Genomic DNA, 20,935 nt, shown 5'->3' on the forward strand with positions numbered 1-20,935 from the left:
TTTAAAATTTTAAAATTTAAAAGATCTATGTAATGTCCCCCTACCCGAGACCGTTGCCGGAGTCAAGCAGGAGACATTACAAAACTTATCTTAGCACTTAAACAGTTTTCGTAGTAAACTATCCATCTGCGTCATGGTCGCTAAAAAAATCATATCTCGAGTTACAAAACTCAAAATCCAATTCCGTAAATTTTCCCTGAAACTAGACTCATATATCTACTTACTAATTTTTTTCTAGAATTTTTGGTCAGGCCAATTAGTACAGTTTATTTGAAAAAGTCTCCCCTATTTCAGGGTTCAGCTACTCTGACCCTTGTGCACTACGAATCAAATTTATTCCTGTACAGAAATCCAATGACTATTCCATTTGTTTCAATTAAAAATAGACTCAATAAGGAATCCATACAAATAAAGTTTGAGTCCTAATTCTTAATACACAATTTATGGTGAATTTCTAAAGTCAGAACAGGGAATCCAAAAATTGTTCTAACCCTGTTTCACCAAAACGTAAATATCTCATAAAATACAACTCTTTTACCTATTTTGTTTATTCCATATAAAATAGATTCATTAAGCTTCAATTACATATTTTATTAATCATCTAATTCACTTTATACTATTTTTGGTATATTTTCAAAGTTGGACTACTGTTACTGTCCAAATCTGTTTTAGTATAAAATGTTGATAACTAAGTATATAACATCTTCATTTCTTCTCTCTACAACATTTACCAACAATTCCTCTTATTACTCTTCACTAACATATCAAAACATACCATACTTAAGGTTTTGGTAACATTTACAAAACATACCAAAATATCACTTAACAACTTAGATACTTTCAAAATGACCAAAAGACATCCTAGGTACAATGCCATTTCCAAAAGATAGAAACTTCACCAATTTGAGTTTGGGGATCGGCTTGTATCTTTGAGTCCTTATACTTTCAGTACCTAGCTGCAAGCATCGAAACAAACCGTGACGCTGAGAATACTCTCAGTGGTATTTCTATAAACAATAGCTTAATCAACTTTAAAACATGGTAATTCAAACACATTATTGCTATTATTCAATATCAATCAAGACTTTAATAACCTTTACTTTATTTACCCTTATTAACATAACTCGGATACTAACGGATACACGGATCCAACCCACACTCCGGGATAAGCACATAGTGCTTCATCGAACAAATCCGAACTTTAACATTATAGTACACAAAGTACTTCATCGGAACAAATCCGAAACTTTAACGATGAGTCGACACATAGTGTCTTATCGACTCAATGTCGGAATATCCCAATACTTCCAATTCCTATGACATGTCAACTATATCGACTAGCCCGACATTTGTTAATAGGGTATTCAAAATCACATTCATTTCAATATGGTAAAAATACTTACCTCATTCACATTTTCATACAATATAAATATCAAATATAGCAATAACGATTAAGCTCGGTTTATAGAAATACAAACCACTATTTATCGAATTTAATCGATATCTTCGTTCACTTTCTCTTTCCTTCTTTGATGACGATATCCGTGCTACGTTTGCTACTAACAATCATACAATTAAAAATTATCAATATACTAATTCATAAAACACATTTTCATTTTCTATCAAACTTTTACAAAATTCCAATTTCGTCCTTTTTTCATTACTAATCTTTTTCTTTAACTTAAGCTTCATATTCTCTTTTAATCAACTCATTAACAATTTCTAACTCATAAAATTCATTATAAAACATAAATTTTGAGCTCTATTCAACTTAATCCCTATTTAAACCTAACTTAGAATTCTTTTAATAAATCACTCAATTTTCACTTCTAACTTCAATTCCTATCAATTTAACCCATAAAACCTCAATTTATTCAACTAAATCAATATCTAAAAATTTTCTATTTTTCTTCATTTTAACCTCATACATGTAGAACTTTGAATTAGGCATCCATAAACATAAAAATCATAAGAAAATGAGCTAAAACAACTTACCAATCAAGCTTTAGGGCCTTAATCCTCAAATTTCCTTTTCTATTTCTTTCTTTCTTTCTTTCTTTCTTTCTCACGTTTGCTCTCTGTAACTCTTTCTATGTTTCTTTACTCATTATTCTTTATTCATTATACTATATTATATTATTATTAACCTATAATAAATATAAAATTAACATATGTAATAGCTATAACATAAAATATCTTATAGCTATTACACATATATACCAACTATTACACATGTTATATCATACATTCACACATATGGCACTTAGGGTCTAATTGCTAGATTAGTCCCTTTTACTAATCTTTAATCTATAATTAAACTTTTATACCGTATGCAATTTAGTCATTATTCTAAATTCAAGCTACTTAACTTAATTAAACACTAAATAACCATTCAACTATAATTCATAAATATTTCTAATAAATATTCATGAATTAATTTCACGGAAACAGTACTCAAGACTCAATTTCCGATACCGTAACTTTCGGTTCATTACAATCTAAATAAATTTTTTTCTATTTTAGAGAAATCCGAACCTCCTCCTAACCCCTTAATTTTGCCCCTGCTATCAAGCTTAACCACTAACCGAATTAGTTACACAAGTAGAAACAAACTTACAACTAATTGATCAAGCTAACATTTAACACATGCTTAAAACAACAAACTCATGAAGTAATACTTGAGCTGATACAATCTTTAATATTCACCCAACTCAGTAATTTTCAGCAACTTGTTAACAACTTAAAGCTTGGATCCAAATTTGAAGAAAGGAGGGTACAAAGGTTTGGTGAACACATTTACTATTTGATCATGAGTTGATACAGGGCCAACAATTAAATTACCAGCTACAGCTTTCTCTCTCACAATCAACAATTATTAAATAAAAAAATTAATCAAACTTTACAACTCTTTTAAAATTTTCAATTTATTATCAAAATTCCTTTTAGAGAGGGTCGAAATTAAATTGTAATTTATGCAATAGTAAAAATGTAACTTTTAAAGAGTTAAATCAAAATTTTATTATTTTTTAGGGTCCAAAGTATAATTTTATTTTTATTAATTTAAAATTTTAAAAATTTTAGGGGGGTCAGGCCCCCTGTCAGCACCCTAAATTCACTCCTGGCTATGATACTAATTGTTAGGTCTAAAAATATTAAGAAGATGGGTGAATTAGGATTTTATAAACTTCTACAAACTTTTCTAGTTTAAAAGAAATGAGAAAAGCTTAGACAAATTGATTTACATTCCCTTTTTTTTTTTTTAAGACTGAGATAGAAACTTCTGCATAAAAACGGTTAAATTAAAACCCTTTTACTTTTACAAATGCTCAACTAGAAAGCTCTTAATAATTGTTTAAGGTTTTCTACCAAAAAACCTTAACTACATTATTAATTACAAAGAGAAAAAAAAAAAAAACAAACCAATTATCAACCTCTAATAAGTGAGTGTTTGTAAAGTTAAGCTCACTAATACAATAAAACGAGAATAACAAAATATATTATAATAAGCTGCAAGAGATATGTACAAGAAAAAAGAAATAAATAAATAATTGAATAGTTTTCTCTTGTTTTGATTGCTTGGATATTGATCTTTTCTATTTTGTAATGCCTTTGACTTTTATCAAGAACTCAAATTTAGCTATTTGGAGACTTTGCAATATTAATTTTAGATTGAAAAAAGTGGCCTTGCAGCCCAAATATCAATACCTACAAATCCCCAAAAATCAATACCTACAAATCAAGTACCGATACTTGCTGTAAAATTAGTCGTTATAAAAGCATGTATTGATACACACAAGGCATGCATCGATACCTAGCCTTCCATTTTGGTTTTGAGGCTACTAACTTGCAATGTATTGATACCTAGACCTTTGGTATCAATACTTAGCTATCAAAATGCCTTAAAATCAATTTAAACACCTTGGGTAAATATCTTTGAGGCATTTGCTAGTACTAGTATATTTGAGAATTCTTAATTGGCTGGTTGTAAATAGCCCCGGGACTATGGAACAAAGGATTATCCCGGACACCTACACCGAGGTATTGACGGTGATTCTCAAATATCGCAGCGATGAATGTGATACGATGAGATAGAATGCAATAGAAACAAAGACACGAGGAACGGGTTACCCGCTCTTAACGGTCAAAGCAAACCCTTTCATTCGACATTCAATTCTTTAATTGAATGAATCAAATCTCCTCAATTAGGATTCGAACCTCGACCGGGGCGATTAACAAATGACCGCTCTACCGCCGAGCTCTTGAGGAACAACGGGAGATTAGATCTCATAGAGTTCAATTCCCGTTCTCAACCCATGACCAATATGAACTCGAAGTTTCCTTCGTAACCCCCGGAACTATTGTTGTTGCATCGAAACATATAGATGTTGACTAATCTGGCTAACATTGAACTTGGTAAAAAGAAATGGTTGAATAATTGAATAATGAGATTATTTAGGAATACACATTGAATGCTAAGATTACGCATTGAATTTCTGGTAGGACGTCTATGATAAAAAAAGTCTTTGTGATTGTTCCAGAAGAAATGAAACAAAAGATACGGTAGAGCTAGGACAGTTATTGTATGATGGGTTTGATTCACACTCCATGTTCTGAGAAATATTTACCATCCGAAAAGCGGAAAAAACGAAGTCTTTGTCTAAAGAAATGCATTGAGAAAGGGTGGATGTATAGAACCTTTCAACGAGATAGTGCTTTTTCAACTCTCTCAAAACGGAATCTATTCCAAACATATATGCCATGGTTCCTTACTTGACAGGTACAAATATCTAAATTTGATATTTTTAGATACTTTTTCGACCTATTGCCGATACTAAGTAGCGATCAAAATTTGTATCCATTTTTCATGATATTATGCATGGATCGGATATATCATGGCGAATTCTTCGAAAAAATTGTGTCTTCCACAATGGAATCGATAAGTGAGATTTCGAGTAAGTGTTTACATAATTTTCTTCTCGTCAGAAGAAATGATTCATCGAAATAATGAGTCACCATTGATATCGACACATCTGAGATCGCCAAATGTTCAGGAGTTTTGTTATCATTTCGCTCCTGTGTCACAATGGTATTTGCTAGCAACAACATAATGGAGGCAATCAATCAAGATAGATTGATCCAAATCGATTCAAATCCAATATAGCACCTATGGGTACATAAGAATGTATTGAATCGATTCATTAAAAAGAATCGATCCGATCGCAACTTCGAATATGGAATTCAAAGGGATCAAATAGGAAATGATACTCTGAATCATAGAACTATAATGAAATATACGATCAACCAACATTTATCGAATTTGAAAAAGAGTCAGAAGAAATGGTTCGATCTTTCTAATTGAAAATTGATATTTCTAATTCAAAAGAAAAAAGAGCTCTATCCTATCATATATAATGAACTGCTACTCTAGGTTCTCACAAAAGAGAATCGTTTCTTTCAATATTCATTCATTGTTCGTTAATAACCCTAGTGATTGTATCTAGTATCGTATTCGATAGGAAATAAAATATTCAATTGATTTTCATCGAATGACTATTCATCTACTGTACTTTCATGGAAATAGAGGCAAGAAAGCTCTATGGAAAATCATGGTTCAATTTGATCTTGTCTAAGGAGAATTAGAATACGATGTGGGCTAAGTAAATCAATGGATAGCTGCCTTGGTCTGTTGAAAATACTACGTAAACGAATACCCGACTAGAAATGATACGGATAAAAACATTCATGATTGTAGTGACAGCTCTAGTTATTACGAAGGTTGATCATTTAGTTGACGTCAAAGACATTGAATTTCATTTCGATGACACCTTTTAATTAGGGATAGTAATCGGACCGTTATTCCATATATTTTGATAGTGAAAATCAAATTTTTGAGCTTAACAATGATCATTCTTTTTTGAGTGAACTAGAAAGTTTTATTCGGACATGGGGTCGAGGGTGATTTTTTTATTTCACGTTCACAAATAGGCATGCTAGATTATGCATTTCATCTATCTATATATACAGATAAATAGATTGACCTATAGGTTCACACACGATATCTTTCTATACATAGTAATGGTATCAACTCATATGGCCATGTTCGATTCGGTGGAATAAAAATAAAATAGAAATTAGCTTTTGGAGAGATGGTGAGTGGTTGATAGCTCGGTCTTGAAAACCGGTATAGTTCAAACAAAGAACTATCGAGGTTCGAATCCTCTCTCTCCTTTTGCTCGATGAATAGATTTCTTTCTTTATTGCTTTTTCTTGGCTTCTTAATTAAGAATCTTAATATTAATAAAAGGTAATGGCTCGGCAATCCAAAATTGAAGGGTTAGTGTGAGCTTATCCATGCGGTTATGCACTCTTGAATAGGAATCCATTTTCCGAAAGATCCCGGCTTTCGTGCTTTGGTGAGTCTCCGAGATCCTTTCGACGACCTATGTTGTGTTGAAGGGATATCTATATGATCCGATCGATTATGTAAAGCCAGCGGTAGCAACGGAACGGGAAAGTATACTGAAAAAGACAGTTCTTTTCTTTCTATTATATTAGTATTTTCTATTCTATTTTTTCTATTCTATTAGTATTAGAGTATTAGATTAGTATTAGATACCTAGACCTTTGGTATCAATACTTAGCTATCAAAATGCCTTAAAATCAATTTAAACACCTTGGGACACTTTAGTATTAACTCAAAAACATTTGGTACAAAATTTAATGAAATTTTCAACAATAATTTGTAATGATCCAAAATTCACGAGTATCGAAAAGTATATTATCAGGCCTCTATCTTAGGGAAATGGGTTCGTAAAATTTATTAGGAATATTTTTTAGTCTAATTTTGTGTTTAAATATGCTTCAATTAAGTGAATTTAGCCTAATTAAGAGAAATTAAGAAAAGGGCTAAATTGAATAAGGGTAAAAATTAAATTATAGATTAATAAAAAGTAAAAGGACTAAAATGGCAAATAAGCCATTTAGGATAAGTTAAGGCAACAAACATGTTAAAGTCTGAGATATTTTTAGATTTTAATCATGAAAATATATATAATTTAATTATAAAATATATTATTAAATTAATTAATTATAAATATAATTAAATTAAATTAAAGTCAAGTGTATGATAAAAATATACAAATGTAATAATAGTATGCATACATTTGTAAGATATTTATTTAATTATTTTTTATTTAAGTAAATAGATATTTATTATTTATCATTATTATTATTCTATCAAATTATAATTTATATTATTAAATTATGATTATATTATTAAAAAATTAAAATAAAGACAAATGTATGGTGATTAAATTATATATATTTATACATTTGTAATATATTTATTTAATTACTTTTTATTTAAGTAAAAAGATTTTATTATATTAAAATATTAAATTATATAAAATAAATAAAATAAGGACAATTGGATGGTGATGATAATAGGCAAGTGTAAAATATATGTGTATCCAATTGTAATATATATATTTGTTATTAAATAAGATACTTATTATAATAATAATAATAATAATAATAATAATAATAATAATAATTATTATTATTATTATTATTATTATTATTATTAAGTTAATAAAGTAAAAGAATAAAAGAAATGAAATAAAGAAAGAAAACAAAACAAAGTAGAAAAGAATCAGAGAGCAATTCGAAACAGGGGGAAAGAAAAGAAAGAAAGAAAATAAAAGGAGAAATTAGGGTTTGAGAGCTTTAAGCTTTAATTGGTAAGTCAATTAAGTCATTTTTACTTAATTTTGATGTTTTAAAAGCTTTAAAATAAAGTTTTGTTGAAATTAAATTGAAGTCTTGAAAGTTCATAAATTTTAGGCATGGGCTCATGTTGGATAAATTGTTGAATTAGGGATTTAATTGAATGAATTTCAAGTTAATAGATTAAATTGTAAAAAAAGCTATAAGTTTTGTGATTGAGGGATTAAATTGAAATAAATTTTAAATTAGGGTTTTATTATGAACACTTGATAGTTAGGTTGAATTTGATAGGAATTTGAATAAGAATGAAGTATGAATTAAGTTAGTAAAGTGAATTAGTTAATTAGGACCTAATTAAAAATAAAGTGGAAATTGAATAGAAATTTAATTATTTGTTATAATTAGTGTTGTATTAATAATATAAATTATTTTTATTTTCAGTAGCTAACAAAGAACCCGAGACATCGACAAAGAAAGGAAAAGAGAAGGTTGACGAAGAGTAATCCGAGAATTACGGTTTGTATTTCTATAAATTGAACTTAACATTTAAAAATTGTTGTTTTTATTATTTGCTGTGTATGGAAATATATTAAAGTAAGTATTAGTGTTTTGATATTGAATTGAATGTATATGAATTTGTAATTATTGTGAAATAGATATTGAAATAATTAATTACTGTGAATTGAGAAATGAATTGAATACCCTATTAACTGTATCGGGTTAAGTTGGATATAATTGGCATGCCATAGGATTGGAAGTGTTTTAGGGATACTTCGACCTTGAGTCGATGAGGCACTATAAGTGTCGTACTGTTACTTCAACTTCGAGTCGATGAGGCACCTTGTGTGTCGTATTGTTACTGTTACTTCGGTTTAATCCGATGAGGTACTAAGTACCGTATTACTACTGTTTACTTTGGCAAAGCCGATGAGGCACTGAGTGCCATACTAGTGTGCTGTTTGGATCCGTATATCCGTCTAAGTCCGAGCTATGTTAATAGGAGTAAACTATTGCACTAAATAACTGGATGACTGTATTATTGGACTGAATAATTGATTGTTATTGATTGTTTGATACTAAATAACTGATTGTTATTGAATAACAATAAACAAATAATTGTTATTGAAAAATAATGATTGATACTAAGTTTGAAATAAAATAGAGCATTGGATTGAAAAGGTGAATATTTGAATAGTTATTGAATTTGAGTAGTGTTATCTATGTATTTTATAATTATTTAAGTGTTGGTTTATAGAAAAACCACTGAGTGCATACTCAGTGTATGGTTTGTTTCCATGCGCAAGTTAGGTACAAAAGTGATTAACGACTCAACATCCAAGCTGATCCCGAACTCAAATATGTGGTGATGTATTTTCTCTTTTAAAAATGACATGTACCTAGGTTGTAATTTGTTGTTATTTTGATACATAAATATTAATGATAAATGATGGTAATGGTTGTTCCATACAATTACATATGTCTTAAACATAGTCTATGTCATAGCTTTGGCCAATTTTATTGAATGATAATTTAAATGAATCAATTTGACATTTTATTTTAGATTGTTATAAACATAAAAATGTTAGAACTTTATATTATTAGTTTGTTATAATTAGAGATGTATAAATTCATGAATTGATTTGTTTGGATTGGTCTCGATTTGAATTCGCAAGGAAGGTTAGATATTTATAAAGGGGTTACATTGAGTTTGTACCAAAAAAAAAATTTCGGAGTACCCGAACAACTCCCGATTTAATTCTAACGTGTGATTTGGACCTCGAGGGTCCAATATAGGGACTTTATAATTAAATCAAGACATGTATGTCATTTATTTTGAATTAATTGTAAATTGTTTGATAGGTCCGGTAATACTCCGTAACTCTGTTCCGGTAACAGTTTGGGGTTAGGGGGTGTTACATAATTTCACTAAATGACTTGATAATAAAATAAGTAAATTTTATCTTAAATATTATTATATCAAAATCTTGAAATATCAAAGCTAACAAAGATATGTTTAATTATTTTTTTATATAATTTAACTTTTACATTTTGAATATTTTTACAACACATTTTAAAAAATAGTTTTATATGATATGTGATTTTAATATTTTAATTTATTTATCTTATGACTTATAAACTTAAAGTATATTTTATTAAGATGATATAAAAGCGAATAAATTAATATAATTTTAAAATTTAAATAATTTAATAATAAGATATTATTTTTCCTATTATTTAAAATTAAAATTTATTTTATCATTAAATTAATTTCTTTTAAATTATTTTAAAGTAAAAGTAATTGAAAATCATACATATGTCTTTTTACTTTCACTTAGTAATAATTTATAATTAAAAATTTAAAAATATATTTTATATTTTATTTTTATATTAAGTCATATTTTAGTGGTTAAAATTTGATATTAGTTTTTGTATTTTGAGAAAGTTGTGGATTTAATCCTTCTACCTTAATTTTGTCATTCTTAGTCCTTGTAATTTTCAAAATTTAAAGTTTTAGTCATCACTAAACTATAATTATTCAACATTAAGTTAGGTTCTACTGTTCCCAAAATTTGACGCGTCAAACATATTATCATACGTATAATGTCATGTCTAGTTGTTATTTTCACATATAACTCACTTAAAATCTAGTTAATAGAGTAAAGACTATCATTTGTGTCAAGATTGAAATTTCAAAATTCGAAAAGTAAAAGGACTTAGAATCATTCAATTGGAGAATATGGACCAAATCTACAATTGTACGTATAGTATATGACTAGTAATTTAATTCAACCAAACGAATTTAATATATTCTATTTGGGTTAGGACTAAATTTTTAAAGTTTAAAAGTACGAGGACTATAGCAAAATTTAACCTATTCAAAAGTACAAATACTAAAATTGATCAAATTAAAATATAGGGACTAAATCCACAACTTTCTTAAAGTACAGGGACTATAGCAAAATTGAACCTATTTTAAATATTTTATCATACTTAACTTAAAATTAATAATATTTATAATATCTTTTGTTATACTAAAAATATTTAAAAATATAAGATAATAATTTAATTTTATTTAAAAAATTTAAATTATATTTTTAGTTTTAATTAAATAAAATTAACGTAAACATATATCATATAAATAAAATTAACCCATGTTTAGAAACTAATATATATACAATATATACAAATTTCTAATGTCACATACGTGATATGTAATTTTGTCTATCTAATTTTTAATTTATTTTTAAAATAATGTATTGTAATTAGTGTGAAATAATATTTATTATTAAAATTATTGAAAATAATTAAAATATATTAACTTATTTACTAATTCAAATATTATAATAAATTCAAATCATAATTAAAGCATGTTTACCATATTGAACCCCATATGATTGCTTGATGGTTAAAGGTGTTCATTGTCCCAAGTACGATGCAGGTTCGAGTCAATAAATTTACTATTTAATCATTATTGTTTTATTTTTTAATAGTCAATAAATTTACTATAATAATTGATAGATAAATATAATTGCAATATATTAGATGATGTAAAATGAATTATTTATAAAATTTATATATGAAATAATAATTAAAATTTCTATTTAAAATTATAGTAATATAAATTTTCTTTTTATTCTCTTTGTTGATGGGAACATAATAAATTTTTTTATTATATATAAATTCATTTAATAAATTTTTTAATAGAATCAAAATATTATTTATAAGTATAATAAATTTCTTTAATTGAATACTTTAGTAAAATTAAAATTATTACTTAATGTGATCGATCTTATATTTTAAAAAATCTTTAAAATGGCAAAATTAGTAATATAATGAATAACTAAAGTCATATTGGTCAATTGCAGTAAATTATGCCAGGCCCATGATGTAGATACAAGAAAATTATGTAAAATATATATTTTGAAAATTTTAATTAATGATTATAAATATGTGATAAAGAATTTTTTTATAAATATTATAGCTTGTTATTTGGGTATTAAAATTTGAATTGTTTTATTTAAAGATTATATAAAATTATAAAAATATAAAGAAAATGCGGTAAACATGCTTTAATGCCTTGAATATATATTCAAGAAATATAAAAAGGAAAGGAAAAGAAAAGAATTAATATGGGGTGAGAGAGGCTCGAACTCTCGACCTCAGGATTACTCAGAAAGCTATGAGACCTACGCGCTAGCCAACTGCGCCACCACCCCTTCGATAGTGAAGGGAGTATAGTTAATACCATTAAAAACGTAGAAGTAAAGATAAAAAGGAAAAAACCAAATTCACGTTGCAGTAAATGGATACATCATACATCTATATTGCATTTACTCTACATGCTGGTTGATTGAGACATTTAAACAAGTATATATCTTTGAGAAACAACGGCATTGGGGGTGGCATCCGCACTTTGGCAGGTCAATTCCAAGAATTTAAAACCATCTTCATATGAGATCAACACTAGACAGATGGACAGGCAGTAACCAGCAAGAACAACAGAAGCAACAGGTCTGATATGTTAGTTGTTACCAGCTCTGTCACTGTATCTATTGCAGTCACTTACCATGCCAATCTCATTTATTCTACGTCCTCCCTTGCTTCCACTTTACCTAAACTTTTCCCTCTGCTCTTCTTTTACCCACCATTCTTTGGTGCCCTATAATTTGGCGATCGTTTCTTCATAACCCAATCTTCTATACACTACTCAACATTTGGATTATGATTTTGTATATAAAAGCCACGAGATTTTTTATTTTTTTTCTTTTTAATGGCAAATTGTTGTTCTTAATATACTCATTTAACTCCAACCAAAATCCTTTTATCAGTCAAGTCATAATTTCAGGACTTTGCTTTATCCATGTTTCTCAACATGTTCAAGTAGGTGGCCTCAACACAATAATTGGCACGACCGACAATATCATAATTAGAACTTTAATTTTTAGGGAGACATAAACTTATTGCTTTTCTTCAACAATCGGAATAACATTGGCTCATACCTTTTATGTAATTTTGCGAAAAATATACTCTGGATTTTGCTTTCATTTGTACCATCACATATAATATATATACCAAAGTGAAGGATATAAATTAACATCTTTCAACATTAATAACCCTAGACAAAGATAGGTAGGTGCAAGCATTAACAGAGAAACATCTACTTGCATATAAATACAAGATATATGTAAAATTTAAAAAGAAGGGCTCGTATTCAAGACATAAATTTAAAAACAATCTGGGTAGTATTGACTACTGTCACAGCCTCCAAGGCCTAGTTAGCTAAGTCATAAATGTAGTACATGCATATTTTCCTTTTTTATTTACAATTTCCTACGTTTAACTTATAAGACCAGACCCTACTTTTCATTTCATCTTTGCTCAGTTAGGTTACCATTTTCCTTATAACCTTCTTCCTCCACAGTTGTCTTGGTTGTTTAGAAGATGAAGAATGGTAAGATGAGAGGTTTCATGTGCCAATCCGCTGCAGTAAATGCAACGTGCATGGCAGTTGATCCTCGCTCGGCAGTGGTGCCAAGAAAGTTAACCAGAATCCGTACAGATAATACTAGATTGATCAACAATTACAAGTACTCTAGGCTCGTCGAGTCTCAAAGATTTGTTGGAGACGACAAGAGATCCATTGTTACTCCCTTGGTCAGAAAGGAAAGAAATCAAGAACAGAAGCCAATGCCCCACTCTAGATCAGTTCAGCTAGTTTCATCAGATCATGTTTTCCAGGTCAGGCTTCGATTATATACCATTTTTTTGTATGACTTTAAGAACTGACCTATTTACGCTTGTTGATAGTCAATTCTAGTTTTTGACACAAAATTAAGATTTTATGTTGTTTTTCACCTGTGTCTTTTAACGACCATTTGGTTATGTCAATGTGAATCATGTAATAACGTGGGAATGATAAATATATCAACAAAATCAACTGTCCTTCTTGGTTATAACTTATAAGGCTAAATAACCATCTTTTACTTGAATATCTCAATGCCCTGTTCTACATTATCAAGCATGGCCTACGTTGCGCATGTCCAACATTTTCCATGCTTTTTGTTTCTTAATGTATTTGGAAGATCCTTGAGAGGTCATATTCCCCCGCACTCCTATTCAAATATGTGTTGGACATGGGTGTCAAGTAAAATAAACATTGGTTTCTATAGTCGTTTCTCTCATAAGCAATTGCAGGTGGTTGTGATGCGAGTCGCTTTGCATTGTCAAGGTTGTGCTGGTAAAGTGAAGAAGCATTTATCCAAAATGGAAGGTATTTTAACGAATCTATGCTACTTATTTAAATTTCCCTCAAGTGATTTCAGTTAAATCATGGCATCATGTGACACCCTTTTTTGTTTTCCTTAAAACGTCACAAAAAAACTTTTCATAACCCGATCTTGGTGCAAAGCCAGAGCTTGAAGCTAAGCCAAGGCTGAGCCAAGCGGTTGCAAAGTAGGGTAAAGTAGCAGTAAATAGAAAGTGATGGCTTTTATGATTGGTTAAAAAAAGATGGGAGTGTGTGACTGTTTTGGAAAAAAGCAGGGGTGACATCATTCAGTATAGAGCTAGAGAGCAAGAGGGTGACGGTGATGGGGCACGTATCGCCAGTGGGAGTCCTGGAGAGCATTTCAAAGGTGAAAAAGGCTGAGTTTTGGCCTTGTTGAACAACTCAAGAGGGGCCGAATTTTACTTTGAAATGCCGAAATGTTTTTTTTTTTTTTTTTTAAAGGGTGAGAATGTGGGAAAGTGTGGCTATGGAGAAGAAATATAAGAAGTTGGGTTTTGTTTATTTATTTTGATGTTTAGAAATTGGTTACAATATTTAAATTTAAGTGGTCTTGTAACACCCTTAACTTGTATCCGTCACCGGAACAGGATTTCAGAGTATTATCGGATTTATCAATTAAACAATCAAATAATTCTTATATCCAAACAAACATCATTCAAATACAATCATATAGTAATACAAGCCCTTGAGGCTAAAACAAACATTAGAAGTAGTTCGGGACTAAACTGAGAACATAAGAAATTTTTAGGAAAACATAGAAAATTTTCAAAGTGCAGGGGACACACGCCCGTGTGGTCCGGCCATGTGTCTCACACGGTCAAAGACACGCCCGTGTCACAGGCTGTGTGGACATTCAAAATGGGATCACATGGTCGTATCCCAGCCCATGTCCTACCTCGTGTAACTCACTGACTTGGGTCACACAGCCAACCACATGCCCGTGTGACTAGCCCGTGTACCCTTCGAAATTGCCTCACACGCCTATGTACCAGGCCGTGTCAAAACTGGAGGGTACACTGACTTGTGCCACACGGCGAAGCCACACGCCCGTGTGTTAGGCCTTGTAAAGCTACCGACTTAGTTTCAAATTAAGTATCAGGGGGCACACAACCATGTCACCTAACCGTATGTCACACACAGCTGAGACACACGCCCGTGTCTCTACCCTTATAGACAAAAATAGACTATTTTCCAAGCTATCTTTCTCACCCAAACTTGCATTCACCTACACATACCAAATAGCATATTACCATATCAGAAATGGACATTCAAATCAACCACAACCAAGTCCAATTCATACAATTCCAATACCAACAACCATAATGCTTATAAACATCACAATTTGCCAATTCAAAGCATACCAACATCACCTTCCATAATTCACCTAATTGGTCTTTTTCATATATACCTTATTTTGCCTAATACTTAGCATGCTAATGTACTCTCAATTTCAACCATTTGCTACCTTCATTACCAATTCTCAACAAGACATTCACAAATCTAATATAAACCACATATCAAAGGGCCATTCACATATTTGCATAACCAAATTATCAAAATAAGCTAAATCACATGGCTAAACACATAACCAAAACATACATCATTTACAAGCCAAATCAATTGGCTATCAACATTACAAACATATAGGCCATATTAACCACAACACCTATACATGCCATATAATCAAATACCAAGTTCAAAAGTACCAAAATGACAGCTGGATAGTGTGATGAGATCTCCGACAACTCCCAATCCAAGCAAGCTTCGAATTCACTATAAAACACGGAAAAGTAAACAGAGTAAACTATAAAGCTTAGTAAGCTCGAATAGCTAATAAGTATAACTTACCATTCATTCACAATTTCAATTAAGTAAACATGACATAATGTAACTCAATTTAATCCATAAACCTAGCACAAATTCATCCATAAGGTTAGATCCGAGCAAGCTTCGAATTCACTATAAAACACGGAAAAGTAAACAGAGTAAACTATAAAGCTTAATAAGCTCGAATAGCTAATAAGTATAACTTACCATTCATTCACAATTTCAATTAAGTAAACATGACATAATGCAACTCAATTTAATCCATAAACCTAGCACAAATTCATCCATAAGGTTAGATATGAAGTTCATAAATTTCGTCGATTCAATGCTTGTACATACATACCTGTACTAATTCATATAAATCTCATACTCTTTCATATTATTGATATACTCATTGAACCATTTTGAATAATATCGAATACTCGGGAATCTCGCACCCTAAGTGCCAATACATGGTCGAAACCATCTTAATCTCATATCTCATATGTAAATGCTCATCTCGAGCTATCACTGGTTCTGCTCACATAAGCTGACGGTCAAGACGTAGCTACACGGTGCTGCTGACACAAGCTGATGAGTAATCTCAACACATGCCGAAAAACTCAGCCACTGGTAGAACGTACGGACCAGCACCCAAAACACAATAACCCCTAATGACATGTCATTTGTATCCTCTTTATTCCTAAGGTTCAATCGGGATTTCACACGTAACCAAACCTTTGTCGAACATTTCTGTAAAATCTTATTCATCAATAATGTAATTATAAAGCATTTAAAACACAATTACATTAGTGCTTATTAACATACAAACTTACCTCGAATTTACACGGAGAGAATCGAGCTATCAATCCACTATTTTGTTTTTCCCCTGATCTAAATCTGAACATTGCTTTTCTTGATTTATATATAATCAAATTTAACTTATTTAAATATCATTCTATTCAATTAACCCAAAATTCATATTATGGCAAAATTACACTTTTGCCGCTTAAATTTTGAATTCTTTACAATTTAGTCCCTAGCTCATAAAAATGAAAAATTCATGAAATTCCATTTCAACCCATACTAGCCGAATTCTATATAGACTCATAGCAGCCCAAAATTTTCATTATTTCACACATTTACTACATAATTTTCACATTTTTCAATTTAATCCCTAATTGACAATTTTATCAAAAATCACTTAACAGATGTTGTTTATCTAACAACAACCATTCATTTTCTACCATCAAACATCAAAACACATATACATTCAGCAATTGTAAAACCCTAGACTTTTACAGATTCAAAAATTAGTCCCTGGGCTAGCTAGATTAAGCTACAACAATTCCGAAAACATAGAAATAATTAAAAACGAGACAAAAATCACTTACCAATTTTACACACAAGCTTGTCCGAATGTGAAGGATGAAAAATGGCTTCTTGCTCTAGAATTTTTGGTTGGAGAAAGATGGAAAAAGATGAAAATTTGTTTTGTTTTATTTATTTTAACTTTAATTACTAAATACCAAAATTAACCTTAAAAATTATCACAAATTTCAAAATTGTCAAGCCATTATCATCCACTAACACATTAATGGGCTATTTACCACATAAGGGTCTCCACTTTAAAGTTTTATAGCTATTAGACACATTTAGCTATTAGAACACAACTTTTGTACTTTATGTGATTTAGTCTTTTTTATCGAATTGAGCATGCAAACGTTAAAATTTCTTAACAAAATTTCTATAAAATCATACTATCATGATGTAGACCTCAAAATAATAATAAAATAAATATTTTGACCTCGAATTTGTAGTCCCAAAACCACTATTCCGATTTGATTAAAAACAGGTTGTTACAAGTCCTCAATGTTGGCTCACTCGAAACAAAAAAGAGGGATATAGATGGAGTAGGTATGGGGACTTTTTGTATTTTGGAATGGTCTTGATCGGGATGTTTCATAGTAACAATTATAATTATAAATTAGGTATATATGAAAATTTATGTTAACATGAAGACCTATATAAGTTTAATGAACATAAAATCAGATTTTGGGCATCAAGTAACGAAAATAATTGAAAACCAAGCCAGCTTAAATAATGTGGGTTGTAGAAGAATGAAATCATGCAAGCACTTCGCAGAGGCCATTAGGCTCGCATATCCTGTTCTGGCTTTCTTTTCTGGATTTTGCACTATGTTCACCATTTAATTATTTTCATTGTTGTTACCTATTCCAGCATGTGCACCATTAACCATGTTTGGTTGGTTATAATAGCAATGCATTACAGTTCAAATCAATGGGCCCATCACCACACCATTGTTTCGTTCGCTGTAATAGGTTATTTGTAACACCCCTCACCTGTATCCGACGTCGGGATAGAGTTCGAGGCATTACCGGGGCTTTACACTTATAACATACTATTTGGGTCGCAAATTTTTGCTCAAATTTAAAACCTTTCAACCATGAATATCTCGTCCCTTATATAAGCCTTCGAGGCCTATAACGTACCTATAGGCAGTGCGGGACAAATTCGGGCACGTTCAATAAACCTTGGGCTCCTCAGAGAATTTTCCTTATCTTAAAGTGTTACACGCCCGTGTAGATGGGCCGTGTGGACTCACACGCCCGTGTGACTTGGGACATGCCAATGCCCTTCGGCCGTGTGTAACACTGACTTATCAACACGGCCGTGGGACACGCCCCTGCTGCCGACTCGTAGGCAACACTATCTTTTAGACACGGCAGGGATACACGCCCGTGTGGCCTACTCGTGTGCACTATTGATATAAAATTTCAAGTGCAGGGGTCATACGGCCATAGCCCACACCCATGGGAAGGAACCGTGTGTCACACACGGCTTAGATACAAGCCTGTGTGTCTGACTATGTTGACCCTAATAGGCTATTTTCCAAGCCTTAAGTCACCCCTTTCTACTCCTTATACCTAGTGGTTACCAAGTTCGAAGGAAAACATGGTTATACACTTGTAAATAATCTTGATAAAACTAGTTGTATGGAAACCTCATATTATTGGTTTCATACATGAAAGGTTATTTCCCATTTAGTGTTTATGGGTTTCCATGTCACTTTAATTCGTTCGAAATTGGCTCGTTCATGTAACTCATTTCCAATTGGTAACAACCCATCACTTGTAAAAAAAACCATACAAAAATTCGTAGGTCATAGCCTACTTTAATTAAGCCAATTTTCATGGCCATATACAAAAAGATAAATATATTTTTACATGCCTTCATTTGGAAAATCAAATGACACATATAACAAAATACTCAAAAATCCTATACATGCCATTGAACAAAATAAAAATGTCTTTATACCAAAGCTTGTCTAGTTGATAGTGTGTTGACTCTCCAATCGTCTTCCAGTCCTTACGAGTCCTCGAGCTCTGTGAGACAGGGAAAAAGGGAGGGGTAAGCATTTACATGCTTAGTAAGCTCGAATAACAGGAAAGTAAACTTACCAAGTATTTAACATGCATCCATGATAGATAAGGAAACCAACAATTATTAAATGGTTCCCTATTACATGCACTCAATCAATAAGTTAGTAACATAATCAAGCATTATATAATTTAATTAGATGAGCTCATCATTCAACATCTCATTTACACAAACATCTCATGTTAATCTCATTGAGTTTCTAGGAAATCTCGATGGAATACCCATTAACTATCAATTCATACGAATGATCATTCCATATACGCACTCCCGCGAACCTCACATTTTATGGCGGGATTACCAGTCCAGGCTAAATCCCCCATTTTATGAACTCATGAGGTGATGTCGGGATTACCAGTTCAGGCTAAATCCTTTAATACGACAACCACCCTCAATGAGCTCAGATCTGAATTACCAGTCCAGGCTAAATTCAGACCCTAATCGGATTACCCATCCGGGCTAAATCCATAATGCGCACATATTCTTCAAGAGGCTCGACCATTCAAAGGAACACCTGTCCAGGCTAGATCCCTTCAATATTTGAGATCAACGTATTACCCGTCCGGGCTAAATCCTTACTGCAACACATGCAGGATCTTGTTACACATATCAATCAAGGTTTATCCATCGAATTCCCTTTTTCAACCTCAACCGAGACATTTTTTACATGTTACCATCAAATATGCATTTCTATGATATTTCATGCCAATAATAAATGAAATCATCATGCATTAATAAATCCTACAAATATGCATATTAGGGGTTTACTTTAAGTTATCTTACTTGGTATTTATTTTGGAGCTGTGTTTCGGTTATTCCGAAACCTTTCGTTTACCTCGATCGACCTTCGGAATTTGTTCCTCGGGGTCTATAACAACAAAATTATATCATTAATACCCCAAATTATACATCACAAATCTAATCCTCACCCCCAGTCCAAATGACCGTTTTGCCCCTAATTTTTAACATTTTTACGATTTAGTCCCTAGGCTCGTATAATGAAACACATGCACTTTCTATCTTACCCAAGCCTAGCTGAACACTTTTCTCTCTTATGGAAACCCACATTTCCCATTTTTTTCTCATTTCTACCACACAATTTATAACTTTTGCAAAATGGTCCCTACAAGGGTCTTTCATGAAAATCACTTAGAAAAAGATGTTTAGCACATATTCATCTTTCATATTCTTCCATAATCCATCAAAATACAAATAAATTATGCATGGATAAATTTTTAAACATGAACCTTAGCATGAAATATGAGTAGAAATGGAGAGAGCAAGCTACTGAGATTTTAAAAATACAAAGAACATTAAAAACGGGGCTTGGGAGCACTTACTATTGACCTTGAAATGTTTGAAAACCCTAGATATGGTGACAAGAGAATTTCGGCAGCATGGAGAAGAAGAATGGCTGATTTTGGCTTGATTTTTCCCATTTTATCTCATTAAAAAGCCAAATGACCAAAATGCCCTCATGCATTTTCTTTAAAATTTCATCCACGCAAGCCCTTTTTTGTCCAAAAATTTAGAAATTGGACAATTTACTACCCAATACCTTCTATTTTATAATCTAAAGCAATTTCATGCAAATTGCTTCTAGAATCCAAGTTTTGCAATTTATTCAATTTAGTCCCTAATTTCCAATTGGACACC

At 31.1% G+C, this 20,935-nt stretch overlaps 1 protein-coding gene and 1 non-coding gene across 2 annotated transcripts; one reads left to right on the plus strand and one right to left on the minus strand.

Moving 5' to 3' along the window:
• Positions 1 to 11,856: 11,856 nt before the first annotated feature.
• On the minus strand, positions 11,857 to 11,942 carry TRNAM-CAU (transfer RNA methionine (anticodon CAU)). The gene is given in 2 exon segments: positions 11,857 to 11,892; positions 11,905 to 11,942. It is a non-coding gene; the product is annotated as a tRNA-Met (tRNA).
• A 929-nt stretch (positions 11,943 to 12,871) lies between these two features.
• LOC108478963 (heavy metal-associated isoprenylated plant protein 3-like) lies at positions 12,872 to 14,663 on the plus strand. The gene is made up of 3 exons (XM_017781413.2): positions 12,872 to 13,464; positions 13,921 to 13,996; positions 14,269 to 14,663. The coding sequence occupies exons 1-3, from the start codon at positions 13,168 to 13,170 to the stop codon at positions 14,388 to 14,390; spliced, it is 495 nt and encodes a 164-aa protein (XP_017636902.1). The 5' UTR covers positions 12,872 to 13,167; the 3' UTR covers positions 14,391 to 14,663.
• The last annotated feature ends 6,272 nt before the right edge of the window (positions 14,664 to 20,935 follow it).

This window comes from Gossypium arboreum, chromosome 12, assembly GCF_025698485.1.
Source record: "Gossypium arboreum isolate Shixiya-1 chromosome 12, ASM2569848v2, whole genome shotgun sequence".
NCBI lineage: Eukaryota > Viridiplantae > Streptophyta > Magnoliopsida > Malvales > Malvaceae > Gossypium > Gossypium arboreum.